This window comes from Lampetra fluviatilis, chromosome 31, assembly GCF_964198595.1.
Source record: "Lampetra fluviatilis chromosome 31, kcLamFluv1.1, whole genome shotgun sequence".
Lineage (NCBI taxonomy): Eukaryota > Metazoa > Chordata > Hyperoartia > Petromyzontiformes > Petromyzontidae > Lampetra > Lampetra fluviatilis.
The window spans coordinates 4,257,005-4,283,942 of record NC_136305.1 but is presented as its reverse complement, the minus strand read 5'-3'; the positions used below and the strand labels follow the sequence as shown (position 1 = coordinate 4,283,942).

The following is a 26,938-nucleotide window of genomic DNA, read 5'->3' as shown; positions in this document are numbered from 1 at the left end:
TCCAGCATGAAATATATTCCTTTAATGACACGTGCATGGTCGTGTGCGTGAGATCGAGGTTTTATTTTTTACGATTCGAATGCAATTGATTGACAAAGTATTAACCAAAAAATTGTGGATTTCCAGCTCAAATGAGCATTGAGGCGGTGCTCATCTCCCGTTTCCAGCCCTGAAGCCAGTGATGGGAAGTCCACGTTGCTACGCTCAAGGGCGAGTGTATCCAGACCACAATTACTATTGAGTTTGCTATTAAGTTGTACTCTAACCAAACACGATTTCTAGACGCAACCTTCCGATAGTGTGCGCAAAGCCACTCGCTCGACCGCCGATTCGCCCGGACCAGTTAAGTTTAAAATATCCCTGCAGTTAAATTTTGATTTAAAGCTTTCGTGACTGCGGGGATTCATATTCTTGGTTCTTTCGGTAAAGTTTTTTTGTTTCATTGTTTTATATTTTTATTTCCCGTCTACGTGACTTTACCGAAAAAACCAAGAATATGAATTCTACATTTGAGGCTTTCGTGACTGCAAGGATTCATACTCTTCGTTTTTTTCGGTAAAGTCACGTAGGTAAAAAATAAAAGAAATGAAAACAACTCAATTAAACCACGACGTTTCGGAGGCAACACAAGCTTCCGTTTTCAGGTGGAACCATAAGAATATTAATCCCCGCAGTTGTTGTAAATTCTACACAAGGGTATGGAGGAGGATCCATTCGTGATGACTATGCTGGATGATTTTATTTCATCGTTGGGATGACTGACCGTCAGAACAAAATAAAAAAAAAATACAATTCCAGATGATTATTTGTGATCGTCAGGACAAAAGGAATTAATTCGCAATCGAGGTTCCAGACACTTCACAATTTTGGGAAACAATTGTCGTTTTGTCATTTGAAATTGTCAGTCTCCATCCAATTTCCCGTCTTGTTTGTTCCATTAGACCTGAAACTAACATTACCATTATAAGTTTAATTAATCGTCTCTAATCGATTGTTACATGCGTTGACTTGATGCCCGTATCATCATCATCATCTTAACAATAAAGTTAAAAAATAAATTGTTACATTACTACAAGGGCTTCATTTCGGCTCGATATGTATGTCCTGCGTCAAATGAGACAGAAAATATTTCCACGCTCGGCACACCACATCCAGTACAGCTCACGCTACATGGATTGACCCACTAGTCATCATCATGTGGCCACTTCCAGCCGACCAGCGACACGGAAAATATTCAGTGAGAAATTAAGTCTTTTTAGTGTACAACAATGCAGATAGTTTATTTTTTTTAGCCATTTCAGCGACGTATTTTCATGGTTTGGCTACGAATGACAAAACCAACAGGAAGGAACCATTAGACCAAGGCAACTCAAACCCCAACAAAAATGTAAAGCCCACAAGACTCACACCACACCTCATGTAAAAACCGAGATCCCGTTTCATTTAGGCAACGTGTAAATCCACGTTGAGTTGTATCGTACTGCGCAACCATCACGCTCGTTATCATGTCAGTCATTAAAAATGCTCCATCCACCCCCTCCCTAACCCCCCCCCGCCACATTTCCCCTTTGTGAGTTGAGAGTGGATGGGCCCAGAATGGAGAAGTAGTAACCCCATCTCATAAAGCAGCATTTATGTCACGTGATTTGTCGTGTGTCCCTTCGTCACCGCCCTCCCACACCCGATCTACCCCTAGAACAGTGGTTGTTCACCTTGACTGCAGCCTCCACCACTTTAGTTCTCAATCGTAAAAAAAAAATTACGTCAATAAAGACGTAGGGTTTGATGAAACAAAGTAGTTGTACTGTATTTTCCATAAGAGAGGTTTTTTTGGTTAACTTCGATCATTTGTATCTCGCACCCCCAAGGCGTGCGTGCACCCCAGGTTAAGAAGAACCACTGCCCTCGAATGTTGGTTATTATCTCCCCCCCCTACCCCCACCAGAGGACCCCCTAATCTGGATGGCCAGAGTATTTTTTTCTTCCCCAGCCTTAGATCTGTGCAAGCGCCGGTTTTTCTGTCCCTCCCCCCACCTCCCCGGCACGTTAAACCGGACTTGTGTGTGTGCGTATCTCAGTAAAAACATTACACGTATTAAAATAAATAAATGTTTGCTCCATCAGCTGCTGGATTATAATCCCTCCATTGTTTACCGGCGAAACAATGAAGCTGCCTTACGTGAAGGAAGATCTCATAGCTGATGTACGGTCGCCATGAATCTCTGTTGTGCAGGAAAGGCTCCTGGACTCGAATCGTTATGAACTCCTGGAGAGAAAAAAAACCACACACAACATCCAAACAATGATTGGTTTTCAAAAACAAAACGCACAGATCATAACGCCGTCCATCACATATTTGACAGAACGAAGAATGGAGGCATAAATGCCACCACTCTTGGAGTTATAACGCTCCGAACACGTACCAAGTGCGGAAATGGAATCCGATGCTGCCGACAAGAAAAAGTACTTCTTCTAGACGCAGCGAGAGCAATTATTTCAGGTTGTAAAAGTTTTACATCGAATGGTCAAAATTGGTTTGAACCGGTGAATTCTGATCCCTGGACAAGAGTGCGCATGCTGATCACGTGACACCATCTATTTCGGGGGCACCACGGTAACGAGATGTTAACTACCTCGCCTGGTATACACGAGGTCGTGGGTTCGATCCCGACCCTAACGCCCGTATATTTGGAGTTTGCATGGCTCCTTCCCCGTGATCACGTGGATTTTTCTCCGGGTCCTCCGGTTTTTCCTCCACATTTAGAAATATGCATTTAGAGTATTTGGCTGCGATACATTTACACTTGATAGGTCACTCCGTTGGAGCTATCATTTGTGGCCAGGTCACTTCTGAAAAAGAGCTATATGGCTCAGTGGGCCTTACCTGGTGAAATAAAACATTATGACAACCCTAACATGGAACAAAAAACCACATTCTCTAAAGTGTATGCAAATTGTCAGTGACAAAGGCCGAAATAAAATTAGGTCCATTTTCAAACATAGGATCCACAATTTTTTCATGTCACCGAGGGAAAAGTGATATTCTCCTTTCGAATGGCCATCATCTGTCTGTAACCGAGGCGTACATTGTGGGGGGAGCGGGGGGGGGAAGTGGCTCAAGACTCCGTGAAGGTTTTCTGGGTTAAACAAAGAGCACACATTACTTCGTATAGATATATCAAAACCTTTAGAATAATTACTCTTTTCACAATCTGAATATTTATCTAGCCTGGGGGATTCTGAACCGAAATTAACCTTCCGAGAACTCGACCGAATTCGCCCTTTAAAACAAAACACAAATTCCTGCAAGGTCTGCATTTTTCTGGACACCTGGCACTGGAATAGAAAACAAACAAATTCCCGACATTCCTCGAATCAGGTGAGGACAATTATGTTAATGAGCATTGTGAAGACAGACACTAAACTCTGCCACCCTGCTGGACTTCACAATGCAGTCTACCATAAGGCAAGCCTACTGAGAGCGTTACACACATGCGGACCATGTTTAACAATATGCATTACTCGTAGGATACACTTGTAATAATGAGCAAATGAAAGCAACTCCTATGCTTGCGCTAGGTTTATTGTTACAACGCGAGACCACGAGAGATGGCAATTGCTTGGAGAATCTTCCATCCAGCAGTGGATAGATCAAGGCTGACGATGGAATATCGTGCACATGATAAGTCTAACAACCAGTGCGATTCCCAACCACAATTTTTTTCGTGGAACAACCCAAGCATTGGATTTAACATTTATTTTAAAGATCCTGTGACAACGTAAACAAGAGTTCATTCCAAGCCAGCACCTTAAGCTCGAATCTAAAAATTTGTAATCGTATGCATGTTAAAATTATTTCGCAGCGAAAGTAGCCAACCGCGCAATGTTAGAAATTAGTAATTATGCAAAGCCAGAAATGTAATCACTCAAGATTGAGGTCCTTCATTTAAAACCGGTGAGACAGCCCCCACAATGTCCAAAATCTTGACTTGAAAAATGGGACCCGGATTATTTAGTATGAGCACAGTATGAAGAGCTAGAATTTCTAGTTGTGGAACCCACTAGAGACAACATCAAACTGCGGGGACCGAGTGATAAAAATCAGCTCGCGTGCAGAAGAACATCACAAGACCCATGAGAGACACAGCATCGGCTTGGAGAGGCCTTCATTTTTCAACGTACAGATCATGGCTCACGTGATTCTGAGAAGAAAAAAACAATCCATTCGAAACAACATCAACTGCTGACGGTGGCTCCGATTAGAACGGTTGGCTACGTACGGTGCGAAAGAAGTTCAACAATATACATCTGGGCGAGTCACCGGCACAGATATTAAATGAACTCTAATTTAAAAAAAAAATGTATATCAACTTTAACAGACCAAATTTCAATACTGTTTTCTTGCAACTTATAAATAACCAATCTGGATCCTCCAGCTCTCCGTGACAAAAGAAGCACAAATGTTGTAGCTCACAACGGGCATCTCACCTCGTATTTAAATAATTAATTAGCTACGACAGATGGCCGACTAAAAGGGGCCAAAGCGCACAATGAAGACAAAGATCCCCTCCGTCCGTGTAGCCTCAACAGACTGGGGGCAAGTGCTGTTAGCGAGCAGCACCTATGAAGGCCGGCACTGTGGCACACGGGGGGTGGGTGGTCAGCACCACGCCCGACCGCCTTTGTCTCCCCAGTGGCGACGTTTTTGGAGGCCGAGTCGACTTAGGCGAGGCCCAGGACCGGTTCAGATAATCGTCACTGGGTGTTGGCCGTGAGCGGGAATCGGACTCAGGTCGCCGGGTTCGTAGCGCAGCAGTACAAACCATTCCATCACCGCTCACAAGGAACACACATAAGTAGGTAAAAGGTCGTCCCCAAAGGAGTGGGACAGAAAGACATGAATAGTGTCTGACAAGACAGATGGACCAGCAATAAACAATAGGACACAAAAACACACAAACGACGGACGGAAGGACAATCGAGCAATAAACAGACAATATGTTGCGTTCTAAGCTGTTGAACTACAACGGAGCACAAAAATCCCGAGAAAAACACACAATCGGTCCATCTTGCACAAACCTTCCTCTCAAGCCAAAACGCCAAGTTGAACGCGCGCCTGCGGTCGCGACAGCTCATCGCTGCTCCTTCACGAATATCAACTCGTTTAAGATTTTAAACAACGCCAACTATGGAAAAAAAACGTATAGAACCAGACGGCAAATCCGCACTCAAGACAACGGGAGGCAATCCTTGCTCTGTGCTCACGCAAGAGCTATACAAGCCGACTAGACCAGCAAAGAGCGAGGGGTTTTACACATTTCAGTAATACTACAAGCCGAATCAAACAGGGGAATTCCAGATTCGTCGGTCACCACACCCCCTTGGGCACCCGAGCAGAAAGAAAAGATGCTCACCCTAGTGTGTGTATGAAAAAAAAGACTCGTTTCGTCACGTGCCGAGATATCTTAACATTGGTGGTATGAAACAGCTGCCAATTCGGGGCGCGTTTTTCCCCCACTTAGAGAAACACATTCGGGACTTTCCCCACGCACAGTATTGCACACTTCTTCCTTCCAGGTTATTGTGCCTGGCGACTTTTTGAAAACCAGACAAGACCCAATTGGGGAAAGCGTTAGTTTGTAAAAAGAAATGTCTGCCTTTGTAAAAAGAAATGCTCGCATGTTAACTCACGTTAGCGACAAATTCAGACTTTTTTTTAAAGATCACCGGACTGCGTGTACACAACAGCCCAGAATTGCGTTTGAGAGTTACGCCTGTGTATTGACGAGATGGCTTATGCTAAAAAAAACACTCGCCTTCACAAATAACCCTGTGGGAAAACGCAACATTGGATAGGCGACGTTTGGGGCAATGGTCCTGTTGGCGAGAAGCACCTACGAAGGCCGGGAGCGGCACACGACCGGGTGGGGTGGCCAGCACCACGCCCGGCCGCCTTTGTCTCCCCAGTGGCGACGTTTACACACCACACCGGGTTAAACTTTTGAGGCCGAGTCGACCTAGGGGGAGGCCCAGGACCGATTCAGATAATCGTCAAAGGTGGTGTTTGGGTGGCAGTGAGCCGGGAATCGAACCCGGGCCGCCGGGTTCGTAGCGCAGCGCGCTAACCACTACACTACCGCTCCCCACATATACACACACACATACATACACGTGTGGGTTTCTCCATGTGCTCTGGATACCTTATACATGTAACAAAAATAATTGGCCAATAACACCTTACTCATAAGGAGTGACCAACGTAAAAGTAAGAACAATGGAAGGAACCGGAAACAGAGGACCTCACAGAGAGAATGGCAAGACGACGACATCACAGAACAAGGGTGGCACAGTCGGGTTTTTTACAATCGGGTTTAATTGTCTATTTTTTTATATTAAACCCGATCGTCTGAGATTGGGAGAAATCCGGTGTAATTGGTCCTAATTGCAGAACCGCACTTCGCCAACTTCTCAACGATGGGCTTCATCCATTCCAAGCGAAGGAACTCACTGGCGCCCACGATTGTGGAGGAGAAGCTCGTGTTCATCAAGACCAACCTGCCCGCCGCATTCTACGACTACCCCGTGCCCGACGCCCCCCCCCCCCCGAGTACGATAGCAGCACCGACGAGGAAGCAGCCTAAGCCTTGGATCAGAGTTTCGTATTCATTAAAACAGGTTTTAATTCCCCGAAATCGGGTTTAATTGTATTAAATAACAAACCCGATGCCTTCCGCTGGAAAAATCGTGTTTTTCCCACCCATGTCACAGAATGGTGCCAGAGAGACGGACCCACGACTCAAGCACATTGGTGGTACAAGACAGAGGAAAGTGGATACAAATGACGAAATGTGTCGTGGACACCCGCGGGCTATCTGCCCATGAATCGTGATGACGATGATGAGCACCTTAAATAGAGAGGACGGCAAAGCTTGGGCGGCAATTTGGCACCGGCTCACCATCTGGCAGCTGCATTCCCGCTTGCCTGTGATTCGACGCGCCTCTGAAGAAGGACTTCTTCACAATTCTAGCGAATCGCCTGATGAAACTGGTTGGATTCACCAGCGAAACGTCGTACTCGAATTGTAAATGTTGTGGTTTAACTCTCCAACACACCGGTGTGCTGAACTAGTAACGAATTGGCACGTTTCGTTGACTCGACAAGCCTTACTAATTGGCTGTGCCGGTTGGTGGTGGCGGGTTTAGCGACACAATTACATTCACGCAATCTAACCCCCCAAAAAAACTATTATGGATTGTTCTCTGTCGGAGAGCGAGCGAAAACTGTGCACGGTACAAGTTTAAATTATTGTTACATATTCAATGACAGCGTTATTGACGAATGTATAAAGTGTTTTGTTTGTCCTCATGCGGCCACCCACTGCCAACGCAGCATCACAAACAAATTCAGCCCTTCTTTAACTAGGGGGAGCACAAATCGTGATGTGTGTATACACAAGGCATTAAACATTGTCCAATTGGGTCACAGCTTTGCAGACTGGCATATTATGGGACCACCGGCACATTTAAAAAAAATACCCAAAGCACATGGACCCTTACTGTAAGTCACATATGATAGTAAAAATGTCACAGCACGAGTATTCGAGAATAAATCACGAATGCTGTCCCCCCCCCCGTCCAGAGAGTGGGGGAAATACCACATTCCTTATCTATTATTTGTATACAGTGTAGGGCAAAGAGCTCATACACACGGCATGCAGCCTCATGTTACATTACTGTGGTTTGTACCACAAACACAGGAAGTTCAGCTTTAGAAATGACGAAAGCAAGTCAAGTTGATCTCCCGTAACAGCTTTTCTTAAAAAAAATACATTTTGTCGAATGCGTGTTACTTGCACAGATGACGGATTATTCGCCCCCAAGGAACAAACATCATAACAAGTTCAGTACACATTGATTTTAACTTATTCTCCGTGTGGTACAACACTGTATGACGTGCCATTCTCAGCCGAAAATCAATTATTGTGCAAGTATATTTCACTAATCCTCACCAAGCAGAAAAAACCCAATCCCCACAATCGACGCAGCATGGAAAGAGGGCCTACACCCAACAGCACGTTCACAAAGGGTTATTTGAAAGGACATTTACATTTTTTATGGAGTGTTAATGATATGTGTGGAACGCATAGAGTTGTACCGCATACAAAGAGCTCTATAATAATGAAAGAATAAGGATAGATTTAACCCTTTCTCTGGCAAGACCACGGGTGTTAAGATGTTCAAACACCAAATAGTTACCTTTTGAAAGCAATCAAGTCTGCATGAACCACGTGTACTTGGCCGACACCAATCCGTTTCAAAGACAAAGCATATATTAATTAGCAGAGCATGTTCGTTAGTGTGTGTGGTTAATGCCGGCTCGATTCCTTGCAAAAGGTTTCTATTTGGTGTTTGACCATCTTTACACCTATTGTATTGCCTCAAATTTGTTCAAACCTATTCTTATTTATTCATACTTTGATTCTGGCAAAAAGGTCCCATGATATAGGTCTGTAATCGTTTTTTCGTGTCACAGAAAATGGCCCTGCCGACAATTACCATACAAAAAACACAGACAAGATATTGTACTCTCGTAAACATCAATACAGGGTCTTTAATGCCCACTTCAAAACCAATGGTTGGTCGCCAACTGCCTGACCCAGACTTAACGTGGCTGACCGCGTGAGATGCAAGCCAACTCGGCATGAGCCCCACTCAACTCGCCATTAAAAAACGACATCAATTCTTTAAAAACACAAGTTTCTTTTTTTAAAGGCCACAACGAAAATGCACGCAACGCACTAAACATAAAAATAGCCGAGCCGTAATAAACAAATGCACGTGGCACCTTTACAAATGAGACCAACTACCCAATTACCACATGCATAGAAGCCCTGCATCTCCCATCCCCACCACAACACATACAATATTAAAACTGCAAATGAGCCAACTTTGCATGTGCTACACGCCACCACTGTGGTTTTGTATTTTTTGGCCATTCTTCTATTTGTGATGCCAAACCAATTTGAGCCTTTAAACGGGGAAACACAACAAAATGCTTGGCCACAAAGAAGAGCTGCAACCACGACTCCCGCCAACCCCCTGTTGAGCCTAATAGCCTGCAGGGCAAGTGTCGTTAGTGGGCACCTGTTATAAAACAAAGAAGGTCAACACACGCCAAGAGCTGGTGTGTGGCCCCCTAAAAAACCACACGCAAAGATCGACCCCCCCCCCCGACCCGCCCGCCCGCCTCTCCGCCCTCCATTTAGAATCAACATCAAGCGTTTAAGAAAAATTTGGCTGCTAGAAATTTCCACGCGATAAGCCACTTCTCGTTGAGCTATCATTCGTGGCCAGGTCGTTTCTGAAAAAGAGCTATACAGCAGCTCAGTGGGGGCCCTTGGCTGGTAAATTAAAAATATATAGTAGGAGCCTTACGTAGCCAAATGCGCTCCGATTAGCACGGTTGGCTACGTACTGAGCGAAATAAGTTCAACACACTACATACAGACATACGGCAAGCGCTGTTATCAAGCAACTATCAAGCCCGGAATGGCACTCAAAGAAGATGGTGTGACCAGTCCCAAAACCCGGTCGCTTTTGCTTACCAATATTTTTGGGTCTACACACTGCATTCAAAGGACGAGCAGAGGGGTATTCTTCATTGCAAGGCCCACAGGGCACTGGCAGCCCCTGGTGGCCTTTAGTGCGGCCCTCGAATGTAAAAACGCCCCTTTTGCAGGCGGTTTGGCAGCCCCTCGCACCGATGTATTATCGGCAAAAGTGGCCATTCACTGAAAATTAGCAGAGCAAGTGTAGACCCAGAATAGATTCCGATACATGGGCTGGGAATCAAACCCTGGTCACTGCGACTGTGGCATCGTGTGCCGTTTATGGGCGTATTTATTCGACTGGGTCGCAATTCAACACAAGAAACGATTAACAATTATGTTTTCACACCGTAGTGAATGTACAGGGTGGTCCAGATGTCTCGTGACTCCCATTTAATTCCTCTAAATATTTAGATATTTTTTAAGTAAGCTTTATTTAAAACAGGAATGAATATATACAAAGGAAAAAGATGTTAGGGGTCAATTAACTGGGGGGGGGGGGGGGGGTCACAAAACACCTGGACCACCCTGTAGAGACCTTAGGGAGTTAAGTGAAAAACCCTAACAAAACATGCATGAACTATTCTTACACAATGACATTCAATGCATGTTTCGTGAGCTTGGAGAAACGAAATTAAATCATGCATCCATCCAAACACCCTATTATTCCTCACTAGCCATCAGGACATGCCGGGGAATATAATGACGCACCAACACACACACACTCGCACGCAAGAGGCCAGTCAACCTACAGCAACCGGTGAAATGTATTTACTTATCAAGATGGTTCTCGTATGATAATTGGTTTTTACCCTTCTATCTGGCAACAAAACTGACACCTTTTTTACAAGGAGTCATGTTTGCATAGACCACAATACTGCCAAAAGGCGCACCTGGTCCAACCCATGTGAGACTAGGCTCTAAGGAAAGCTGTCTCGGGTGTGGTCCAATGAACTTCAAGGACAGTGCATATATTATCAGAGTTGTGTTTTTGTTTGCATTATGGCTGCAGGTATTGTGGTCTATGCAAACATGACTCCTTGTAAAAAAAGGTGTCAGTTTTGTTGCCAGATAGAAGGATAAAAAAACAATTATCATATTTTTTACTGGCAAATGAGGTTCCAATGGCGTAAAAGATGGTTCTCGCTCAAGACACATGGGCCTTACAGAAATGCCACGCTGACATTCCGCATCGCCCTGCTGTTGTCAATTCACTCGAAAGAGAAATTACACTTCCCATGCAGGTCATGCGGTGGGGTTATATGACTCTACTTCACCATCGCTAGTCAATGTGGGTCGGTGAAGGTTGGAAAGTCTAGATTCGACTACCCCGATACTTTTCGATTTAAAGCTTCTTTCGTGACTGCAGGGACTCATCTTCTTGGTTCTTTCGGTAAAGTCACGTAGAAGGGAAGTAATAAAATAATAAAAATAAAACATAATAAAATAATTCTCACGACGTTTCGGCCACAACGCAAGCAGCCGTCCTCAGGCGAAGAACAGGTCTGTCGGAAAGACAGCATCTGAGTCTGTCGGAAAGACAGCATCCTTCTTGGTTCTTTCGGTAAAGTCACGTAGAAGGGAAATAATAAAATAATAATAATAAAACATAGCAGAACAGGTCTGTCGGAAAGACAGCGTCTGAATGAACACCACCAGGCTTGGCAGCGTATATTTAAGCTGGGTTGGAGGGTGAAGAGCCCTTCTACGTGACTTTACCGAAAGAACCAAGAAGATGTACCCCGATACTCTTACCTGCTGCATTCTGCACAGAGCAGGGAAGTTCCTGACGGTCTCTGCGCTGCTTTCTTCCATTGCTCTTCTTCGTTTGAAGTAACAAAAAACGCGCTGTGGGCAGAAACAACACGGCAATAACATTGTCAGGATCAATAAAGCAGCACGCAATTTCACATTCCAGTTGGTGACAATCCATCGTACTTGGAAATACCTACATTTGTTTAACGATTCTGAGAACTACACACTCACGACCTTTAGCCTACTTGACTCACGCAGAGACTCGTGACTTGGCCCTTGGAAAGCAGAACTATCTCACTGGACCACTCTTGACACTGATAAGCAACTAGGGGAGGATGAAAATATTTGGATAAGCGTAGTTGGTCTTTGACTGCCTCGAAGTTTTTTTTGTTTTGGAAAAAAGCACAGATGAAGTCAAATTTATTCCTCAGTTTATTAGGCAATTATTAAAAAGAGCGGTGAAACTACATTTTATGCCTTCAACGAATTGCGGTAAGATTATAAGCTTTGCTCGGGGCTATTTTTCTTGACACACACTTGGGGTGACATAAAACAAAAGGAAAAGACAACTTCCTGTAGTTTCATTGTAAATGGTGTTGCCAGGCAGTTTATAAGATGTATTTTAAGCATTACATAATGGGCCATTAAAGAGTTTTACTCGAACAAAATAAAGCAATGCAGTGCACTTAAGTTTTCTTTATTTTAATCGTGGAATAAAACCACAAACACAATTCAGCAACTATACATTTTTTCATCACCGTTCCAAGATTTTTTTTTTCATAGCATGAGATTTACCATGAATTCGGGTAAACAGTGAAGCTTTGGTTGTGGCTTTTCTCTGACTAATAGTTTAAAGGTTGCACAGGGGTGAGCCACATGGCATGGAATGTGGAAGGGCAAAGTGTGGATTCTCCAAGGGGCCTTCACTCACCACTGGTGGGAAAAGTAAACGTTTCGACTTTCAACGCTCCACATAATAAAAATACGCTTTGATAAACCAATGATTGTGAGCCAAATTAACAATTGAATTAACTCAAATGTGCCACTGAAGTGTAAACTACAGTATGTGAATTCAGCCTACCATTTAATGGATTTAATTAAAATGTGCATATTCAGTGGAATTAAAGATCAACATTCTCGAGAAGAGATTAACCTGGTGGCGTCGGTGATTCCCGTGTCTTGCTTGCACATGTACTAAGCTAAACTATATATTTAATATTAGCTCTTTTTCAGAAGCGACCTGGCCACAAACGACAGCTCAAAGTGGTGGCTTAGCACGTCGAAATGTATAGCAGCCAAATCACTCTAAACGCAGGGTTTCGAAATGTGGAGGGAGAAACCGGATTGGCACGGATAAAAATCCACGGCAAGAACATGTAAACTACTAATATACACGCATCATCATCATCAGGTTTGAGATCAAACCCACGTCATCCTGCATATCAGGGGAGGGAGTTAACATCTCGCCACCGTGGCGTGTACATTTTAAGTATCGCTTTAGGAGAAATTCACGACTCACCTGATGCTACATTACACGACTCAGTAATTCATTCACTACCCATCATGCCCAAATATTAACGCCTTAGACAATATTTAATTTTGTGTCGGTATAAAACAGGTACCAGATATTCAATTCTGGAGCAAGCCTATTGTTAAACGTTTGTCCATTAAATTACGATTGGTATTGTATTATCTATTGTATTATCTGTATATATCCCCAGACATTATGAAGATAACAGTTTCCCCCAATCACATGATGACATTAAAACAAGACCAATTGGAGGTAAATATTCCCAATGAGCTTTCACGTGCTTAAAACCAGATCAATGATAATCTGAATGGCATTTCAGCTGGTGAAATGATACCAGAGATATTGCCACACTCTCTCGTGGCAAACAGGCCAACGTATACTTCAGTATCATTCAAAATCAACGCACTCGCAACACACGCTTAAGATAAATGGTGAAGCTATAATATACGTGACCATGTCGAACTACATAAAAACCACAATAGAAATACTCTTTGGTTCCAAAATAAAATAAATCGCACGTTTTATTTATTTGGTTCTTTCGGTAAAGTCACATAGGTGTACAAAATAAAATGTGCGATTTATTTTCTACCTACGTGACTTTACCGAAGAGTATGGATTCCTGCAGTCACGAAAGCTTCAAATCACAATATAAATATAGAGAGATAGATATCAAATCACGTGTATCTGGTTAAAATACACCAAGGGAAACAACATCAATAAGCGTTGACAACATTAAAGGGACATGAATTACATACAAAAAAACTGCATAGTACGGTCCTGTAAATGTTAAACTAAACAAACAAAAAATTTAACCAGACAAAACCCACCGACCTATTTAGCGATTTTTCAGAAGCAAACTGGCGGGTGATAATTGTCATCATGTGTATGATGGCATAGCACCCAGAAATACTCTATGATCGCACGTTTATTCTAAAATGCGGAGGGAAAAACCGGAGGACCGAATATACAACAGGCATCGTGTGTCAGGGTCGGGCTCCAAACGACGACCTCCTGCATACCAGGCGAGATTCTGGCCACCCGTGGAGCCCCTTAACTTAACGCGACTCTGAGATGGTCAAACAATGAATGGCACATTGATTAAATAACACCTTCCCGAACAATATGTAAATAAAACAATTACACGATCACCCCCTCCCCCCGCAATTTAACTTGGGTTTTAATAAAGGGAATACCGCATGCGACGGACAGTAAAAGAACGTGCACGTGGAAATCTTTGAGGCCATTTTACCAACGAGGGCTTATTTTGGTTAAAGGAGATCTGGTGATAGCAATGGGTTTAAATAATGAGCATCTTGTGATAGCAATGGGTTTAAATAATGAGCATCTGGTGATAGCAATGGGTTTAAATAATGAGCATCTGGTGATAGCAATGGGTTTAAATAATGAGCATCTGGTGATAGCAATGGGTTTAAATAATGAGCATCTGGTGATAGCAATGGGTTTAAATAATGAGTATCTGGTGATAGCAATGGGTTTAAATAATGAGCATCTGGTGATAGCAATGGGTTTAAATAATGAGTATCTGGTGATAGCAATGGGTTTAAATAATGAGCATCTGGTGATAGCAATGGGTTTAAATAATGAGCATCTGGTGATAGCAATGGGTTTAAATAATGAGTATCTGGTGATAGCAATGGGTTTAAATAATGAGCATCTGGTGATAGCAATGGGTTTAAATAATGAGTATCTGGTGATAGCAATGGGTTTAAATAATGAGCATCTGGTGATAGCAATGGGTTTAAATAATGAGTATCTGGTGATAGCAATGGGTTTAAATAATGAGTATCTGGTGATAGCAATGGGTTTAAATAATGAGCATCTGGTGATAGCAATGGGTTTAAATAATGAGTATCTGGTGATAGCAATGGGTTTAAATAATGAGCATCTGGTGATAGCAATGGGTTTAAATAATGAGCATCTGGTGATAGCAATGGGTTTAAATAATGAGCATCTGGTGATAGCAATGGGTTTAAATAATGAGCATCTGGTGATAGCAATGGGTTTAAATAATGAGTATCTGGTGATAGCAATGGGTTTAAATAATGAGTATCTGGTGATAGCAATGGGTTTAAATAATGAGCATCTGGTGATAGCAATGGGTTTAAATAATGAGCATCTGGTGATAGCAATGGGTTTAAATAATGAGCATCTGGTGATAGCAATGGGTTTAAATAATGAGCATCTGGTGATAGCAATGGGTTTAAATAATGAGCATCTGGTGATAGCAATGGGTTTAAATAATGAGTATCTGGTGATAGCAATGGGTTTAAATAATGAGCATCTGGTGATAGCAATGGGTTTAAATAATGAGTATCTGGTGATAGCAATGGGTTTAAATAATGAGCATCTGGTGATAGCAATGGGTTTAAATAATGAGCATCTGGTGATAGCAATGGGTTTAAATAATGAGTATCTGGTGATAGCAATGGGTTTAAATAATGAGCATCTGGTGATAGCAATGGGTTTAAATAATGAGTATCTGGTGATAGCAATGGGTTTAAATAATGAGCATCTGGTGATAGCAATGGGTTTAAATAATGAGTATCTGGTGATAGCAATGGGTTTAAATAATGAGTATCTGGTGATAGCAATGGGTTTAAATAATGAGCATCTGGTGATAGCAATGGGTTTAAATAATGAGTATCTGGTGATAGCAATGGGTTTAAATAATGAGCATCTGGTGATAGCAATGGGTTTAAATAATGAGCATCTGGTGATAGCAATGGGTTTAAATAATGAGCATCTGGTGATAGCAATGGGTTTAAATAATGAGCATCTGGTGATAGCAATGGGTTTAAATAATGAGTATCTGGTGATAGCAATGGGTTTAAATAATGAGTATCTGGTGATAGCAATGGGTTTAAATAATGAGCATCTGGTGATAGCAATGGGTTTAAATAATGAGCATCTGGCGATAGCAATGGGTTTAAATAATGAGAATCTGGTGATAGCAATGGGTTTAAATAATGAGAATCTGGTGATAGCAATGGGTTTAAATAATGAGTATCTGGCGATAGCAATGGGTTTAAATAATGAGCATCTGGTGATAGCAATGGGTTTAAATAATGAGTATCTGGTGATAGCAATGGGTTTAAATAATGAGTATCTGGTGATAGCAATGGGTTTAAATAATGACCATCTGGTGATAGCAATGGGTTTAAATAATGAGCATCTGGTGATAGCAATGGGTTTAAATAATGAGCATCTGGCGATAGCAATGGGTTTAAATAATGAGTATCTGGTGATAGCAATGGGTTTAAATAATGAGTATCTGGTGATAGCAATGGGTTTAAATAATGAGCATCTGGTGATAGCAATGGGTTTAAATAATGAGCATCTGGTGATAGCAATGGGTTTAAATAATGAGCATCTGGTGATAGCAATGGGTTTAAATAATGAGCATCTGGTGATAGCAATGGGTTTAAATAATGAGCATCTGGTGATAGCAATGGGTTTAAATAATGAGTATCTGGTGATAGCAATGGGTTTAAATAATGAGCATCTGGTGATAGCAATGGGTTTAAATAATGAGCATCTGGCGATAGCAATGGGTTTAAATAATGAGAATCTGGTGATAGCAATGGGTTTAAATAATGAGAATCTGGTGATAGCAATGGGTTTAAATAATGAGTATCTGGCGATAGCAATGGGTTTAAATAATGAGCATCTGGTGATAGCAATGGGTTTAAATAATGAGTATCTGGTGATAGCAATGGGTTTAAATAATGAGTATCTGGTGATAGCAATGGGTTTAAATAATGACCATCTGGTGATAGCAATGGGTTTAAATAATGAGCATCTGGTGATAGCAATGGGTTTAAATAATGAGCATCTGGCGATAGCAATGGGTTTAAATAATGAGTATCTGGTGATAGCAATGGGTTTAAATAATGAGTATCTGGTGATAGCAATGGGTTTAAATAATGAGCATCTGGTGATAGCAATGGGTTTAAATAATGAGCATCTGGTGATAGCAATGGGTTTAAATAATGAGCATCTGGTGATAGCAATGGGTTTAAATAATGAGCATCTGGTGATAGCAATGGGTTTAAATAATGAGCATCTTGTGATAGCAATGGGTTTAAATAATGAGCATCTGGTGATAGCAATGGGTTTAAATAATGAGCATCTGGTGATAGCAATGGGTTTAAATAATGAGCATCTGGTGATAGCAATGGGTTTAAATAATGAGCATCTGGTGATAGCAATGGGTTTAAATAATGAGCATCTGGTGATAGCAATGGGTTTAAATAATGAGCATCTTGTGATAGCAATGGGTTTAAATAATGAGCATCTGGTGATAGCAATGGGTTTAAATAATGAGCATCTGGTGATAGCAATGGGTTTAAATAATGAGCATCTGGTGATAGCAATGGGTTTAAATAATGAGCATCTGGTGATAGCAATGGGTTGAAATAATGAGCATCTGGTGATAGCAATGGGTTTAAATAATGAGCATCTGGTGATAGCAATGGGTTTAAATAATGAGCATCTGGTGATAGCAATGGGTTTAAATAATGAGCATCTGGTGATAGCAATGGGTTTAAATAATGAGCATCTTGTGATAGCAATGGGTTTAAATAATGAGCATCTGGTGATAGCAATGGGTTTAAATAATGAGCATCTGGTGATAGCAATGGGTTTAAATAATGAGCATCTGGTGATAGCAATGGGTTTAAATAATGAGCATCTGGTGATAGCAATGGGTTTAAATAATGAGCATCTGGTGATAGCAATGGGTTTAAATAATGAGCATCTGGTGATAGCAATGGGTTTAAATAATGAGCATCTGGTGATAGCAATGGGTTTAAATAATGAGCATCTGGTGATAGCAATGGGTTTAAATAATGAGCATCTGGTGATAGCAATGGGTTTAAATAATGAGCATCTGGCGATAGCAATGGGTTTAAATAATGAGCATCTGGTGATAGCAATGGGTTTAAATAATGAGCATCTGGTGATAGCAATGGGTTTAAATAATGAGCATCTGGTGATAGCAATGGGTTTAAATAATGAGCATCTGGTGATAGCAATGGGTTTAAATAATGAGCATCTTGTGATAGCAATGGGTTTAAATAATGAGCATCTGGTGATAGCAATGGGTTTAAATAATGAGCATCTGGTGATAGCAATGGGTTTAAATAATGAGCATCTGGCGATAGCAATGGGTTTAAATAATGAGCATCTGGTGATAGCAATGGGTTTAAATAATGAGCATCTGGTGATAGCAATGGGTTTAAATAATGAGTATCTGGTGATAGCAATGGGTTTAAATAATGAGCATCTGGTGATAGCAATGGGTTTAAATAATGAGCATCTGGTGATAGCAATGGGTTTAAATAATGAGCATCTGGTGATAGCAATGGGTTTAAATAATGAGCATCTGGTGATAGCAATGGGTTTAAATAATGAGTATCTGGTGATAGCAATGGGTTTAAATAATGAGCATCTGGTGATAGCAATGGGTTTAAATAATGAGCATCTGGTGATAGCAATGGGTTTAAATAATGAGCATCTGGTGATAGCAATGGGTTTAAATAATGAGCATCTGGTGATAGCAATGGGTTTAAATAATGAGCATCTGGTGATAGCAATGGGTTTAAATAATGAACATCTGGTGATAGCAATGGGTTTAAATAATGAGCATCTGGTGATAGCAATGGGTTTAAATAATGAGCATCTGGTGATAGCAATGGGTTTAAATAATGAACATCTGGTGATAGCAATGGGTTTAAATAATGAGCATCTGGTGATAGCAATGGGTTTAAATAATGAGCATCTGGTGATAGCAATGGGTTTAAATAATGAGCATCTGGTGATAGCAATGGGTTTAAATAATGAGCATCTTGTGATAGCAATGGGTTTAAATAATGAGCATCTGGTGATAGCAATGGGTTTAAATAATGAGTATCTGGTGATAGCAATGGGTTTAAATAATGAGCATCTGGTGATAGCAATGGGTTTAAATAATGAGCATCTGGTGATAGCAATGGGTTTAAATAATGAGCATCTGGTGATAGCAATGGGTTTAAATAATGAGCATCTGGTGATAGCAATGGGTTTAAATAATGAGTATCTGGTGATAGCAATGGGTTTAAATAATGAGCATCTGGTGATAGCAATGGGTTTAAATAATGAGCATCTGGTGATAGCAATGGGTTTAAATAATGAGCATCTGGTGATAGCAATGGGTTTAAATAATGAGCATCTGGTGATAGCAATGGGTTTAAATAATGAGCATCTGGTGATAGCAATGGGTTTAAATAATGAACATCTGGTGATAGCAATGGGTTTAAATAATGAGCATCTGGTGATAGCAATGGGTTTAAATAATGAGCATCTGGTGATAGCAATGGGTTTAAATAATGAACATCTGGTGATAGCAATGGGTTTAAATAATGAGCATCTGGTGATAGCAATGGGTTTAAATAATGAGCATCTGGTGATAGCAATGGGTTTAAATAATGAGCATCTGGTGATAGCAATGGGTTTAAATAATGAGCATCTTGTGATAGCAATGGGTTTAAATAATGAGCATCTGGTGATAGCAATGGGTTTAAATAATGAGTATCTGGTGATAGCAATGGGTTTAAATAATGAGCATCTGGTGATAGCAATGGGTTTAAATAATGAACATCTGGTGATAGCAATGGGTTTAAATAATGAACATCTGGTGATAGCAATGGGTTTAAATAACGAGAATCTGGTGATCGATATCAATGGGACAATCGAAAACGTGCAATGTCATATCGTTATAACTGCATCCTTTATTAAATAAAGAGGGGGGGGGGTAAATTATCATCTACACTTGTAAGCTGTATTACTATAATTGTATATTTTGTTAAATAAAAAACATTTATTCTCAATGTGACCACGACTTGGGTTTAATTAAAGGGACATCGTTGCTTATCAATGGACTCGGTCGAAAGCGAATGCACGTATCCGATAACCTCAATAGGACATCACCAGGATGTAATAGTGATGTAATAGTGATTTAATATTTATTTTGTTATTTTAAGAAACGGACGGGAACCTCAGGACACAAAGAACCCAACAGCAGCGAGGCATTGACGACATCAACAAAGCAATCACAACTCGCATTTGAAGGCTTAATATTACAAGGCAAATGTAGGTGGGTAGTTTTACAACACAGTAATCACACGCGTATTACAATTAACAAGTATGTTTAAATTAAACGATGTTAATGTGGAAACACGGCGGCGCCTACCCACAGTGGCAGGCCTCGGATTGCGAATCGCCCCCCCACCACTTCTAACGCGTTTTAAAAAAATGTTTTACGTTATTTAATGTTTCGTTATTTAAGGACGGGCCTTAAGAAACTACAAAATGACCATTATCGAGATAATTTACAAATATTTTTAAATAATTTAAAAATATTTGTAAATTAAAATAATCTTTAGTCTCTTCCCCCACCTCTTACAAACTATCGCGAGATTTGCGATGTCGGTGTATGGTGCGTTGGACAGTCTCGCGAGATTTGGTGGGGTACATTTAGATAGCGAAAATGTTGTAAAATGCTTAAACGATGTTGAACTATACCCTCTCATTCCAAATTATACCTTGAGGAAATATCCACTAGTTATGTGTTCAATTTAGACTTGCTAAATATTCGCCTACATTAAAAATACAATGGAAATAATGTGTACAGGACCGAGTGAATTGACTTTTAAACACGATATTAAATATTGAACGCGAGTATTTTAACGTAGTCAAATCACGGTTCTTGAGATTTAAAAAGACTGCATATTTTATGTCTTACAACATTTCATACGAATTGCACAGTACAACAACCCACACACGTGCCTTTAACAACCCTTTTTTTTAGTTTTTTTAAATTGTTAAAGAAACAACCAAATTACAACTTCCCTTGTGTAACAGTCCATTAATGATTAACAATTGTTTCGCTATTATACGCAACAAATGTGTCGTAAAACAGCCTTGACTCATGTAAAAGCAGACACCCAGCCAAATGTACTTTATATAAGCAACAAAAGCCTCATCCAGCAGTGGATTTCCCAAGACGAAAGCCAAAAACAACCAAAGATTAATCGACAATGAATATCCCCAAGTCCTTTTGAAGATTCAATCTATTGTTTCCCATTCCATTGTGCGAAAATTAGCGGGAACTTTTTTTCTTTCTTTCAACTTATGCGAAGATTTAAATCAAACTACACAACTTCTAGGCAAACCATTTAAAAGAACAAACTTTCTTATAATCCAATAATAATGCCACATTAGTTTATATTGGTACTGCAGTACCACACAATGCCTTTAGAACGGACACTTAGAACGCAAACTCTTTGGTTTTTTCGGTAAAGTCGCGTAGGTAAAACATAAAATAAATGAAAACTAAATAAAATCACGACGTTTCTGGCAAAACCTTCTTTGTTACTCCACTGGTGGATTAAACAACACGAATGTCTATTGCAAACTCAACTTAATAGCAACACCATGCACTCTGGGCTACTTCAGATAAAGATAAAACACTGCGACTTTCTAAACAATGCTTACTCTAAACGACATTAAATTTTTATAAAAATGGAACTTCTTGATAACACGACTGCCAATGTAACCTCATTAACTAAAGTGATACAACTACACCGCTGCAACGTTTACAATAATTATAACACTGAAACCTCTACACGTTATAACCAGTGTCAGTCAGAAAGGGCTTTTCAATGCCACGTGCTCTGGCTTATTTGACCATACTTCACCACGCTGGTCAGTACGAGTTGGCGAATGCTGCCAGAGTGTGTATTAAGTTACATCTGTAGTGTAACAAATGTAACTTGGCACTCTCTACCATGAATTAAGTCGGACCAAAACAGTGAAAATACAATCTTGATTTGAAGCTTTCGTGACTGCAAGAATCCATATACTAGTAGTAGGTTTTTACCCTTTTAAACTGGTACAAAACTGACACCTTTATTCAAGGCATCATGTTTGCAATAACCACAACACAAGTAGTCAAAAAAGCAAACAAAAAGAAGCAACTCTGATAATGATAATAATATGCACTGTCCTTATCATTATCAGAGTTGCTTCTTTTTGTTTGCTTTTTTGACTACTTGTGTTGTGGTCATTGCAAACATGATGCCTTGAATAAAGGTGTCAGTTTTATACCAGTTTAAAAGGGTAAAAACCTACTACTATATTTTGCCACTGGTAAAAGAGATCTCATAGTGTTAATCCATATACTCTTTGGTTCTTTCGGTAAAGTCACTTGGAACATCACTCACAACCTTTGGGTCATTACCAATGTATTGAAGGATCTAAATATATCATACAAGCTTTACCATTTCTGACATAAATACTGGTTTAATAGCAGATCTGAGAAGGAAACTGGGCACACACGTAGGATGGAATACAACAGGAACATTTAAAGTTGTTGTGGTTGTTGTTCGGATCAATGGAAGTAAGACCTCACGACGACATCGTCAGAGATGTGGGCACTAAACTCGAGCACATTGGGCACGACACGAGAAGTGGAAACTATTTGTTGACGTGATGCTGAAAGCAGTGGGGGCCATCTACGGGGCCAATCTGCCCGTGATGATGATGATGAAGTTTAGTTTCATTTCATTGGTATATAGCCCTGTGAGCCATTCGGCTCTTGAATCGGGTGCAACCGCAACAAACAAAAAACATGAACAAGAAAACATCTTAAAGTGACTTTTTAACTTTTGCAAAAAGAAAAATTCAGGGAAAAACTGCAAAGTCTTCCAGAAAAGGCACCGTACACCAACGCTGTGTAAAAATCCCAGTGGGATGCAAGTCAAACAACAACAAAAACCACAAGACAACTTATATTAAAGCCATCATTCTAACTCCGTACTACAACAATCAAACGTGGCCAAACCAAAAAACTTTCGAAATCACCAAAATAAAGCCATAAAAGCAATGTAACGGTGATCATAATGATGGACGATTTGGGTGTTTAAATATCTTGACACCTCCTGTATTTAAGGTAAACACGGACAAAGACTGTCAAAATCATTCAACATCATTGATATAACCGGCCAAAGGGCCCACTGTATCTCTTATGTTATCTATTTTATTGTGATTACTTTACCACCATACACTCCAGTACTTTACAAACGCAACGCTTAATTCAGTCGTAACCCTGTGGTGTAACAGTGTAGCCACTAAACAACACAGAACTTGGTAAAAACAACTAATCCGGAAACTTACCTCTGTGTAAAAGTCGCGTGGTTGGTGGCAGTGGTGGTTAACCAACTTGTAGAAATCGGCGCTCCCAAAGCCGTCTTCGCCGTCTTTATCGAATTCTAATAATCAAAGATAACCCAAACGCAAATTGCCAACCCGACTCTCTAATCTCTAATCTACACCAGGGTTGGACACCAGCCACACACAGACACACGTGTGTGTGTCCGTGTGTGTGTGTGTCCGTGTGGCCGTGTCTGTGTGTATGTCTGTGTGTATCCGTGTCTGTGTGTCCGTGTGTGTGTCCACGTGTCTGTGTGTGTGTCCGTGTATCTTTGTGTCCACGTGTCTATGTGTGTGTAGCCGTGTCTTTGTGTGGCCGTGTCTGTGTGTGTGTAGCCGTGTCTGTGTGTCCTTGTGTGTGTGTGTCCACGTGTCTGCGTGTGTCTGTGTGTGTGTGTCCGTGTGTGCTACAGCAGGAGACGACAGCGGTGAGTGTACCACGGAGTTCTAGGAAACTGCGAATTTAAATAAAAGTGCCACCGGACTCCCTCCCCGGCTGCGAGCCGTGGTGGTGGTGATGGTGATGGAAGTGTCAGGGGGGGTGGAGACTCCATAAATACCCCGGGGGGGTGATGTCACGCGGCCCACCCAAAGCTCTCCGCTGCCATACAAAGGTAAAGATCCCCCGGGTAGCCTTCGCAGAACGCTGGGGGCAAGTCGCTGTTGAGCTGCGAGGGGCCGCCTTCGAAGGCGGAAGTTACCCCGGATCGACCGGGTTCCTCGTGTGATGATTGGTGCGCTAACCACTACGCCACCGCTCCCCGCCCACCACCACCACGTGTACCAAAGGCCCCGTGTAGCCTTAACATACTGTTGGGGCAAGTGCTGTTGGCGAGTAGCACCTACGAAGGCCGGGAACGGCACACGAGGGGGTGGGGGTGGCCAACACCACGCCCGGCCGCCTTTGTCTCCCCAGCCGCGACGCTTGCACACCGCACCGGGTGAAACTTTTAAGGCTGAGTCGACTTAGGGGGAGGCCCAGGACCGGTTCAGATAATCGTCACTGGTGGTGTTGGGTGGCCGTGAGCCGGGTTCGTAGCGCAGCGCGCAAACCGCTGCGCCACCGCTCCCCAAGTGTGGGATGGGGGGGGAGAGATTCCTTTCGCATCGTCAAAAGGAATGAACCCCCCTCCCCCCCCACCTCGACATTCTTTACGTTGCTGTAGAGATTATGTGTGTGTGTTTGTGTATTTACGGCTCTTATGCAAATCCACTGCTGGATGAAAGCTTCTCCATCACACACCTTGTCTGGATGAATGTGAATGTACCCCCACCACCTCCTCCCCCACGTGCTCACGTCTGTACACTGCTGAGTGAAGGCCCCCCCCCCCCCCACGTGGATGAATACCAATCCACGTGCTGCGTCTATCAACCGCTGGATGAGTTCCCTCCCCCACGTGCTGCGTTTTTTTCCACCGCTGGATGAGTTCCCTCCCCCACGTGCTGCGTTTTTTTCACCGCTGGATGAGTTCCCTCCATCCACGTGCTGCGTTTTTTCCACCGCTGGATGAGTTCCCTCCCCCCACGTGCTGCGTTTTTTCCACTACTGGATGAGTTCCCTCCCCCCACGTGCTGCGTTTTTTCCACTACTGGATGAGTTCCCTCCACCCACGTGCTGCGTTTTTTCCACTACTGGATGAGTTCCCTCTCCCACGTGCTGCGTTTTTCCCACCGCTGGATGAGTTCCCTCCACCCACGTGCTGCGTTTTTTTCCACTACTGGATGAGTTCCCTCTCCCACGTGCTGCGTTTTTTCCACCGCTGGATGAGTTCCCTCCCCCCACGTGCTGCGTTTTTTCCACTACTGGATGAGTTCCCTCCACCCACGTGCTGCGTTTTTTCCACTACTGGATGAGTTCCCTCTCCCACGTGCTGCGTTTTTTCCACCGCTGGATGAGTTCCCTCCACCCACGTGCTGCGTTTTTTTCCACTACTGGATGAGTTCCCTCTCCCACGTGCTGCGTTTTTTCCACCGCTGGATGAGTTCCCTCCCCCACGTGCTGCGTTTTTTCCACCGCTGGATGAGTTCCCTCCCGCCACGTGCTGCGTTTTTTCCACTGCTGGATGAGTTCCCTCCCCCCACGTGCTGCGTTTTTTCCACCGCTGGATGAGTTCCCTCTCCCACGTGCTGCGTTTTTTCCACTGCTGGATGAGTTCCCTCCCCCCACGTGCTGCGTTTTTTCCACTGCTGGATGAGTTCCCTCCCCCACGTGCTGCGTTTTTTCCACCGCTGGATGAGTTCCCTCTCCCACGTGCTGCGTTTTTTCCACCGCTGGATGAGTTCCCTCCCCCACGTGCTGCGTCTATGCACCGCTAGATGAGGTCTTTCCCCCACGTGTGTACTGCCTTATTTCCTCACTGACAGTACCCATAGAGTGCTGTTCGCTCAACAGCACTTGCCCCAACAGTCTGTTACAGGCTATACGGGCGATCTTTGTCTTTGCAACCCACACGCATTAGGCTGCCTTAGGCGATACCTTAAACAAACTATACGTACTGTTCACACAAAGTTACCTGGTTCAAAATAGAACAGGTATTTCTCTCAATTATATTCATCATATTCAAGTGTTGGAACTTCAGGTCAATCGAGTTTAACAAACACACGCTAAAAGTCGGGTTCGCTTTAAGCCAACCTGCATTGCCCCAGTGTGGTGAAGTATGGTCAAACTTAACGTACGGTGTAAAAGTTCAACATGCACACGTGGGTTACGTACGGTGTAAACGAAGTTCAACATACACACGTGGGTTACGTACGGTGTAAACGAAGTTCAACATACACACGTGGGTTACGTACGGTGTAAAAGAAGTTCAACATACACACGTGGGTTACGTACGGTGTAAACGAAGTTCAACATACACACGTGGGTTACGTACGGTGTAAAATAAGTTCAACATACACGTGGGTTATGTACGGTGTAAAAGAAGTTCAACATACACACGTGGATTACGGTGTAAAATAAGTTCAACATACACACGTGGGTTACGTACGGTGTAAAAGAAGTTCAACATACACGTGGGTTACGTACGGTGTAAAAGAAGTTCAACATACACACGTGGGTTACGTACGGTGTAAAAGAAGTTCAACATACACACGTGGGTTAAGAAAAAGCCCAATGTCAGTTCCTGAGTGTTGTTTGATTCCGTCGGTCAGTGTGGGTTGGTGCAGGGCGAACAGCCAAGTCGAGGTATCACTTGCCACCCGAGGTTAGCCGTGGCAGATAACCGCCCTAAGTACAGATGTTTTATAGTAACACCTCGATTTACGCCCTCCCGCTTTACGTAATTTCACTAAGCCAGAGGTCGACGCCCAATATAACAAGATCCGTTGTAACTTTCGAATTCGGTTAAAACAAACCTTCGATATTTCAAGAGCCGCAATGCACCGTTCGTGGTCCCCGAACGAATATCGTCACAAAGGAGCAGTCCTTAAACAGCCCCACGCGGTTTTTATCGGCGCAGGTTGCCGAGGCCTGAGCAAAAACCTACTCAACCTATTGATACCCAGTCCCGATTTACGGACTGCGTCCCTCGCCATAACGTTCTTGAGTATGTATAGGTTTGCATTTCATATGCAAACCCACTGCTGGATGAAAGGTTCTGCACTACACATCTTGTCTGGATGAATGTGAATGCCTCCCCCCCCCTCCCCCACGTGCTTACGTCTGTACACTGCTGAGTGAAGGCCCCCCGACGTGGATGAATATCGATCCACGTGGTAGGTCTATTCACCGCTGGATGAGGTCCTACCCCCACGTATATGTTCAGAACTTTGAGAT

The 26,938-nt window shown here is 42.4% G+C and overlaps 1 protein-coding gene across 3 annotated transcripts in view; it reads right to left on the bottom strand.

Annotated features, from left to right (window-relative positions):
• Positions 1-23,862, bottom strand: part of LOC144943469 (uncharacterized) — a 33,917-nt gene extending 10,055 nt beyond the window's left edge. The window contains exons 1-3 of one of the 3 annotated variants that reach the window (XM_078870928.1): positions 23,128-23,862; positions 11,364-11,456; positions 2,180-2,266 (exon numbers count right to left, since the gene is read on the bottom strand). In XM_078870928.1, the coding sequence (XP_078727054.1) occupies positions 2,180-2,266; positions 11,364-11,423 (147 nt within the window). In that variant the 5' untranslated portion in view covers positions 11,424-11,456; positions 23,128-23,862. Of the gene's footprint in view, positions 1-2,179; positions 2,267-5,079; positions 5,278-11,363; positions 11,457-20,143; positions 20,175-23,127 lie in introns of those variants that run through there. The other 2 variants (XM_078870929.1, XM_078870930.1) reach the window with 2 other exon arrangements.
• Positions 23,863-26,938: the final 3,076 nt, after the last annotated feature.